This window comes from Porites lutea, chromosome 6 (genome assembly GCF_958299795.1).
Source record: "Porites lutea chromosome 6, jaPorLute2.1, whole genome shotgun sequence".
In the NCBI taxonomy this organism is placed as follows: domain Eukaryota; kingdom Metazoa; phylum Cnidaria; class Anthozoa; order Scleractinia; family Poritidae; genus Porites; species Porites lutea.
The window spans coordinates 20604110-20613483 of record NC_133206.1 but is presented as its reverse complement, the minus strand read 5'-3'; the positions used below and the strand labels follow the sequence as shown (position 1 = coordinate 20613483).

At 39.3% G+C, this 9374-nt stretch overlaps 1 protein-coding gene across 1 annotated transcript; it reads left to right on the top strand.

The window, feature by feature from the left end:
* The first annotated feature begins 5877 nt into the window (after positions 1 to 5877).
* Positions 5878 to 6810, top strand: LOC140941997 (melanocyte-stimulating hormone receptor-like). The gene has a single exon (XM_073390991.1). The coding sequence runs from the start codon at positions 5878 to 5880 to the stop codon at positions 6808 to 6810; it is 933 nt and encodes a 310-aa protein (XP_073247092.1).
* The last annotated feature ends 2564 nt before the right edge of the window (positions 6811 to 9374 follow it).

Here is a 9374-nt window from a genome sequence, read left to right as displayed (position 1 = left end):
TGCATACAAATGGTCTTGCGATGAGCATGCGACTTATTTTCGGCGATGATTGAAATGACGTACCATGTAAACCACTTTTTTTATCTCTGGCAATGATGTCATTTCTCTGGAATCGAGGCCCTTGAATTTTCCTGTATTTATACACGCGTATGGCCTGCGAGCGCAGACGTATTTCTGGTCGACGCAAACACGCGTACTAAAACAGTTCAGAAACAAATAAAAAGTATCGACTTCGATAAAGTGGGATGTAAAAAAGCTTTAGTGGGCAAATCCTGTTTCGTGTAGAATTAGTCCCCTCCTCATTACTCGATCTAATCTCCAAGCAAGCGTGACTGACTGCACCTGTAAGCGCCTTCTTGTTTCCTACAAAACCTGTTTCTAAGACCTTTTAAAACATCGTTCCACTCTTTAAGTCAGAAAATGTGATCAAATATGCGTTTATATCAAGAGACTATAAAGGGGACAGAGAGTGCATCCCCCATATACACCCTATTCCATAGGTAATTCGTCTCGAGTTATTTTTAACACCACAGATCTCAAGGGGGATTAGACAACAGCCAATCACATAGCGCGAATGTGTTCCGCGTGGATGACCCACGCTGAGAGCCACGCGTCCTTCACGAAATGACGCAGAACAAAATGGGGGAAGACGAGGAGAGCGATTTTGCTATTCCTTTTGTCGACGAAAACGACTACAGCGAGATTTCTGAGAAAGCTGTGTCAGCGAAACCGAAATTAAAAAAGAATCGCCCTTCCTCTCTTGTATAGAGCTAACAGTAGAGCAGGGAGATCCTTAACACACTGAATATTCTCTCAGGATCATTTATAATTTACTGTTTGAAGAGAGCAATTTCTGGTTTGATGTTTATTTTTTTCAGTCTTTATAGCGATTATTCCTACCCACTTACTTTGTCAATTGTAGGCGAACCCTCCTAAAGCTGAATTTCAAGGGACCATATTCAAGCTCAGAAAGAGAAATAAAATTCGTCGTTGCTTATTTACGTCGTCCATAAAACGCGAAATTAGGCATTTTCACGTCGTAGTCGTGCAAAAACGGGAAAGAAATGAACAAAAAAGTGTGTTGCACGTGCGAAGTTTTTGTTTTGCTAATTAAACCTATTGTTTTTTTGACGTTCTAGTTGTCGTCCGCGTCGTTGGATCTTAAACTCCCTAAATTGTACAAACGACCGGTTTCAATAGACCGGCGAAATTTCTCATTTTATTAAAGCACTGAGGTTACGACAACTTCGAGTTAAACTGATTTCACGGGTTGTCAAAGAGCCCAGCGATTCCTTTTTCCCAGGTGAGCGCCGACTCATTTCGCTTCAATATTCAGGAATGCTCTCGAACTTTTTACGCTTTCATTGCCTCTCGCCCGACATGTTTTGCACGGCGTTTGGTCATGCGAAACCTCCACGAAACATCCACGCCTCGCGCGAGGTAACTTTATCCCGATTCTAAAAATAACCCGAGACGAATTACCTATGGAATAGGGTGTATATGGGGGATGCCCTCTCTGTCCCCTTTATAGTCTCTTGGTTTATATGGGTAACCTTAGCAGCAGCACGGATGCACGATGGCTGCTAATGAGGGCGTTATAAAAGCAGTTGTAAATTTTTACCAAGATGATTCAGGTGCGGTGTTTCTTGGTCTTTCTTACGATCTACGTCCATATATTCTGAAGGTACAAATTTTGGTTCGCTTATTGGTTGGAAATGTTGACCTCTGGCCAGTAAAAAAGTTTGTGTGGAGGAGAGTAACACAAGACTTGAGAAATGGAGGGCTACTGGAAATCCTGTCAATTACAAAACTGATAAAAATTAACGTACTATTACATCAGTGTTTGAATTTAATGTTTAATTTACATTATATGTGCTCTTTTAACTACAAGTCGGATAAAAAATATACCAATAAGTTTCATAGTTAATTATTAATAATCATTTAACTGACAACTGACAAAAAGCCTAAAATTTTAACCAGTGGCGGATCCAGGGGAGTGGCCCGGGGGATCCATCCCCCCCCCCCCCCCCATTACCTCAAGGTCTGGATCCGGTACTGTTAATTGACAACTGACATTTGTACCCCCATCCAGATCCTCTTTACATTTAGTTGTCTCTTTGAGAAGTGCGATAATTTTAAAGCACAGTTACTCTTCCACCGCATTTTACCTCAAAAGCCACTGTAATATGACCCTGCTGGGACACTGTTAATGCAGGGCTTTGTGTTCCAAAAAAATTTTGGTTTAAAGTTTCGTTCAGCTGAATCTTTCGTTCAAAGTCTCCAGTGACAGTGTATATTGCTACTATCAGGAGGTGTGTCTCTCTTTCTTCACCAGCGACTTTAACCTGTTCACCAACTGGGTGGCACGCAATGCGGTAATAGTGATCTCCTGGGGTGTTGACACTAAAGTTGGCAAGATGTAGTCCATCTACATTGAACAAGTGACAGCATTGGTCTGAGTCCAACACCATAACTCGCCCATCTTTAGACGCAGTGATTTCCTGTGTAGACTCGATTATCCCTTCACTAAACGAACCAACATAGCTACCGTTCCTTGCATGGTATAGATCAATCACTTTATGTTCCTTCAATATGAACACCTTGCTACCGCTGACGGTCAGTCTGTTGAAACCGCTTCCTTTCCCAACAGGAAACCTAAGCTGAAAGTCAAGAGTCTCGTTTAAGACTTGCACTTCAAACTTCTCTGGCGACGAGATTCTCGGTGACATCATCTGTGTCACTAGTAGATAGATCGTATCGTCCACGTCTGAAATGGCAACATCATAGATGTACGAGGTAGTTTCAGATTGGGGTCTTACACTCATATGAAAATTCCCATTGCTATCGAACACTTTCAAGGTAAGATACCACGACGGCCACGGCCACGAAAACGTCGCTTAAATAGTGAATTTGCGTTCTCTCAATCTCTATCGTGATTACTACCAATAATAATATTTAATAATTATATGGCGCATTTTCTAAAAAAAAATCATCAAATGCGCATAACTCGAACTCGTTTACTTTGTGAAATGCAAGCAAACTCTTTTTGAGCCGAATTCCTAAGAATCATATTCAAGTTCAGAAAGAGACAGAAAATTTAGCCGTCGCTTGTTTACGTCCTCCATAAAACGTGAAATTAGGCATTTTCCCGTCGTAGTCGCACAGTGACGGTAATGAAATGTACAAAAAAGCGAGATGCACGTGCAGAGTTGTTGTTTTGCTTATTCAACCAATTGCTTTTTTGACGTTCTCGTTGTCGTCGCTGTCGTGGCATCTCAAAATCCCTAGTTTGATGCAGTGCGCTATTTAAAGCCTTCCTCAACCTCACCGAATGTAAACAGAGAATCCGGTTTCTGTAATCCGAGAAATTTTTGTTTGTGGAATCCGGAATCCTGGGCTTCTGAATCCAGAATACAGCTCAAGAATCCGGAATCGCACTAAATCGCACTTGGAATCTAGAATCCAAGTTCCACTGACTGGACAAAGACTGGAATCCGGAGTCCGCGGCGTGTAATCCAGAGTCCAGGACTGTCTTGGATTCCTTTACATGGAGCGATCAACCTTATTAAAAAGAAAAGACGGACCATTGCCATCAAGGAACATAAGATTGGAAAGCCAAACGAGAAGGGCAATATATGTGAGCTTAACTGAGCTGAATGCAATGGCCAAGCGAAGACGACAATGAGAAAGTGTATATTCACGTGTGTTAATAAAACTCTACTTTTTACACCCTAGAAACTGCCCGCTCATACCGGTTGATTATTTTCCTGTGAGTTGTGGCAACTAATTGGTTGTTATGTATACCTGTTGCTTATTAGCCAATCACAGGACTCCATTTTCTGATATATTAACATTTTATTACCTTGTTTTTGCATTGCATTTCCTCGTTTTTTCTCTGTGTTTACTACAGGTTACACTTTAAATAATTCCCTATGCTTAAACGAACGTAAAGCATTTTTTTTCTCTTTAATTCTCATTTCGTAAACCAACTGACCCTAGCCATTTTTCGAACATGTGAATACTGCTCAGACTTCTTGGTTGCGATGAGACGATTAGTAGCACATTAACAATCTACGTATACTGACCCTGTGAGCGCGTCAGTTAAACCTCTGGCAATTGAACAAACCATTTTTAATCAATTTGAATCTTTGTTAAACAGATGACTGATCATGACAGTTTAGCTTGTTTTCTACAAGACAATTGTACTATTGGTTTTGCCAATATCACGGCAGCAACAACATTGCTAATAACTCTGTCGTTTAATCACTGCCAAATGAAAATACAGCCCACATATATCCAATTGGTTTTTGACATGATGAAGCTATCATATAAGGAGGACAGATATATTTAAAAAAGGTTCGCTTGAACGTAGTTGCTTCGGAGAAAAGTCATGGTAATGACCAACTAGCAAACAATTAGAGAATTGTATTGTCCTGCAAAATTCACTGGAGAGTCGAGGAGAGGTACATGGCGAGCTAATTTTTCTGTGAGACAAAAGAGGACAGCTAAATATGATGGTGAATGATGGTGCAAGTTCCATGTTAATATTTTGGGTTTACTATACTCCAGATATTTTGCCTTTCATATAACAGATCGAATTGGACGGGCCGGGAGATAATGTGAACAACGGAAATAAATTAAAAAAACAATTTAAATGAAGATATGATCCTGACGTAGTGAAATAGCAATTTAAGCAATTGCAAATAAACCGCCCAAAATGTAAAAGTTATAGCCCACTCAGTTTGACATGTTTGAGGATATACTCGGTTAAGACTTTCTCGTCAAAGAAAATGTAGCCAAATTACTGCTGGTATCTATGTGAACGTCAGTCAAAGTTGATTATAGAAAAACGGCACAAGCAATTTGAAGCTACAAAAGAGCCACAAAATATAGAAACATTTAAAAGCCCCCAACTTTAATATAAGCTCCACCAGTAACAGGCCTATGATCTGAAACAAAAAAAAACGTGCTATCATTGTAAGCCCCACCCCCACAATATAAGCTCCCCTCTTACTTGTATTGAAATGAATTCGATTTATTATGATGTTTGTAAGCTGAATTAAAGTCCGGTAAATGAAAAACGCATTTTAAATCAACACTGCTTTAGCCTGTTTTGAAGCACTTTTTCCATTCCGTCTATAATCCCCCTCGGTTATAAGCCCCTCCATTTAGAAGCCCTCCTGACCCCTTACGAAGATGTATAATCCCAGGGCTTAGTTATAAGCGGCAGTTTACGACACCGCATATCATATGCTCGGCTTGCAAACTTAACACCTACGTTAGCAAAATTTTCTCGTTCTTGCTTTCTGTTTACTAAAACTGCATTGCTCTCAGCCAATGCCAATCAGATTCAAGAATTTTTTTCATGTTTATTATATTTGTAGTAATAACACGTTTCATTCTAATTCCTGAAGCTCGAACGAACGTAAAGAAAGTTCTATTCTCTTTAACTCCCTTCTCGTACATGACCCAGACTTTATGGCTCATTTTTTGAACATTTGTACAACAGTTACTGACAGAGACAACCTGCCCGCGATCATCCTATGAGCGCGTCAGTTTAACTTCTGGCAATTGACGAAAACCGTTTTTTACTCAATTTGAATCTATGTTTAACAGAACTATCGATCAAGACTTGGTTAATAGACTTTTTGTTACCAACAGTTTAACTCGTTTTCTAAAACCCAGGCAATTGTGCTATTTGCTTCCATATCGCACGGCAACACCAAGATTTAATAAACACCAAGGTTTAATAATCTGAAAATACAGAGCAAATATTTTAAATTGTTTGTTGACAAAGTGCAGCAGTCATATAAGGAGGACAGATATATTAAAAAAGAGTTCAGTTGACTGTAGCCGCATCACAGAAAATTCATGGAAATGAAAAATTTTACTGGAGGTGAAAACCAGCAAACAATTGCAGAACTTTCCTGCTCTGTGGAATTTACTGGAGAGGTACATGGCGAGCTCGTTTTTCTCTCTGTCGTTAACACTTTTTTGTCAATTACAGCATTTTTGGGGAATACTCTGGTCCTAGTTGCCCTTCGCAAGGACACATCAATTCATCAGCCATCCAAACTCCTGTATCGTAACCTAGCGATAACTGATCTTTGTGTTGGTATCATTGTCGAGCCTCTGTACGTGGCTCATTGGACATTTGTGGTGAACAAAATATGGGATATTTGCTATTACACATATTTGACAGCATATTTCCCAAGTATTACTTTGTGTTCAGTGTCATTGGTAACATTGACTGCAATAAGCGTAGACAGACTTCTCGCTTTGCTACTGCGTCTCAGATACAGACAAGTTGTAACTTTGAAAAGAACACGTTCAATTGTTATTGGTGTTTGGATTGTGTCTATTGTCGGCGCATCTACTTCCTTTCTTAATATTCTTATAGTTTCATTGTTCGTATATATAGCTACAGCTTTTTGTTTAGTTACTACAATCTGTGCCTACACAAAAATTTTCATGTCCCTGCGTCATAACCAAATTCATGTTCAGAACCATGTTGTTCAAGGACGATCGAGCCAAGCAAATACACTGAATATAGCTCGATACAGAAAGGCAGTGTACAGTGCACTTTGGGTGCAGGTAACATTGGTTATTTGTTATCTGCCGTACGGTATAGCTGTAGCATTAACACCTCAAAGGGGGATGCCTTTATCTTCGTTTCTTGCTAGGGGATTTACAGTTACTTTAGTGTTTTTAAACTCGTCGTTAAACCCGTTTCTGTACTGCTGGAAGATCACAGAAGTGAGACAAGCTGTAAAAGAAACAGTACAACAACTATACTTCTGTATCAACTAAGACTTAGGCTAAGAACATGGTTACTAACGAACTTGATAAGAAAATATATATAAGAAAACCAGACAAATGCTCTAGTCCGAATTGCACCTTTAAGATTGTTTTCTGTTTCATTGCAGATTGTAAAGACACAAATAAAATCATTTGTTTATGTTAAAAAGTTTAATAATCATAAAACAAAATGAAAATATCACTAAAACTACTCAGTTAGCTAATTAGTTCTATGGCAGTGAAGACTACGAAGCAGGCACATATTCTTAAAAAGAACAGCTCACTTGCTCGCAACATCACACCGACAAACTCTTTTGACTAATGTTTTTTAAAGCCAGAAGACAATCAGAGAGCTTTACTGTTCTGCTCAATTTACTGGACAGGTACACGGCGAACTTATCTTGAAAACACACTGTATAAATAACAGCTGTTGATAACCATAAAAGGCACTATGTTCATAGTATAATCAAGTTAAACAAACGTCATAAGTTCAGTTTGGTAAAACTAATCAGGGCACAAAAATATTACTTTTCCGAATGCTTTTTCAAAATCGAACAATGTTTATTGTGGGATAATTTGATGGCCAATAAATACACATTAACGTTGTTCTGTTGCCTAACACAGGTCATTTTTATAAAAGCTGGCGAGCATACGAAGGCTTTTGGTTTTAGGTATAATGAAAAGTGAACCCTTATACTTCTGGTTTGCAGGTGACGTCACAGCGGCCATCTTGGTCGTCAAGAACAAAAGCATTTCTCTTCTCTGGGAAGTAACCTCTATTTTCATGTAAATTATTCGAGAAAACAATTCTATTGTACTGACCCCCAACATGGTCGCCTTGTCACGTGGTTGAAAACTAAGAATATCCACATGGTAATGTAATATCAGTGGAGGAGAAGGGGCTGTCATCAGTCCTCATCGGTGGATTGCTCAGATGACTAAATGTTACCTACTGTTGTTATTTGCCATCGTATCGATTGTTTTATCCAAAATAAAGTCTGTTGCGACGTCGAATTATTGCAGGAATTAGTAGCAAAAGCGAAGTACTTTCTCAGCTAAGAGCCAAAGAAGACTCATATACAATGCTTAAACGATGGAACATCACCCATGGCCCTAGGGCACGAAACCCCCTCCTTTACAAAAATGTACGTCACCGGCACTGCTAACTTTTGTCCCCTCTCACTTTCAAATTCGTTCCTACGGGTCTGCATGACAAGACAGCATATCTCGGGAAAAAAAGCGGCGAGAAAACTGCTTCGATTTGAAAGTAGGTTGGCTGTGCTTGGTAATTTGAATTGCGCGTCACACAGAAAAACAGGAACACGTTGATTTGGCCAATTGATTCATGATAAAAACTTATCTTCTCGGAGAAATGGTTGTCTTTCGTTGTTTTCACTTTATTTGTAACTAAACTTTAATTTGAATAATTATTTTACGTAAGTGCATCAATCGTAGCCATCGGTAGCTGTCCGGCAAACCGAGAAAGGTTTACCTCGAATTATGGATTGCTTACTAGCCTACGTAATATAGTTTACTTTAAAAAAGAGAAGAAGAACAACAGCCAACAAGCTGTAAACTAATCGAACAACGGATGGAGGTGCTATGTACAGGTTGCTGTATATGGGGAAAGTATATATATTAAATAATAATATAGTTTTACCTGTATTTTTGAACTTGGTTTAGCAAAAAATTTATCTCACTCTACTACTTGGCAATTTAAAACAACGAAAAATCATTAAAAGGCCGATTAAAAGCCTTTATCTGACGCCGGGCACTAAGTCAGCAGTGGTCCCTAGAAGTATTTCAACGAGTCACAATTTTAATTATGTCAAGTGATTTCTGCACCGTTCTTTAAAGTTAGTCGGTTGCAGGCAATTACCTTCAAGAGGGCATTCCGGTTTCTTGACGGTAATTGCCTCAGACAAAACGTGATTTACAAAGCGACTGTAACGACTGGAACAACAACAGAATCATACATTGGACTCAGTAGCCACTAACTTCAAAGAACAGTACAGAAATCAGATCACTTGACATCCTTCCGACACGCGAACAGACGAAACGAGACGGAACTGTCCAAACATGTGTAGATCCTCAAAGATGCCAACAGATCCTTTCACGTGCAGGGGAAAGTACTCAGAAAGAAAACATTTTTATCATTTGTAAAAAATTACCTATGTACTCTGAACAAAAGAAAGGAAGTTGCAAGTTCATGCCCCTACAGAAATAGATTCACTCTCAGAAATTTTAGAATAACGTAACGCAACGCAACGAAACCGCACGGATGCCGAAAAACCCATTGGGAGCCTCTATACCTCCGTGTCAACTTTGTGTCTATTTACCAAGTTTTTAATCACTCTGCGTCTGCCTCATCACCAGCCTCTCGCAAAGGTATATTCAGAAATTTTTAAGTTCGGAGGCCTACCCATCATTTTACACTCGTTTCCCACACCCCGCATTGAACTCCACCCTCTTCACTTAGCTTTGGAAAAGAAACACGTTTCACGCGCAAAAATTCTCAGAAGCAGTCTTAAAAATTGCTTTTGCCGCAGTAGTTGCATCTTGTTCCACAAAACTTG

What these genes read in the sequence shown, in the direction of transcription:
- LOC140941997 (XM_073390991.1), top strand. Translation starts at nt 5,878, where the DNA reads ATGAAAAATTTTACTGGAGGTGAAAACCAGCAAACAATTGCAGAACTT.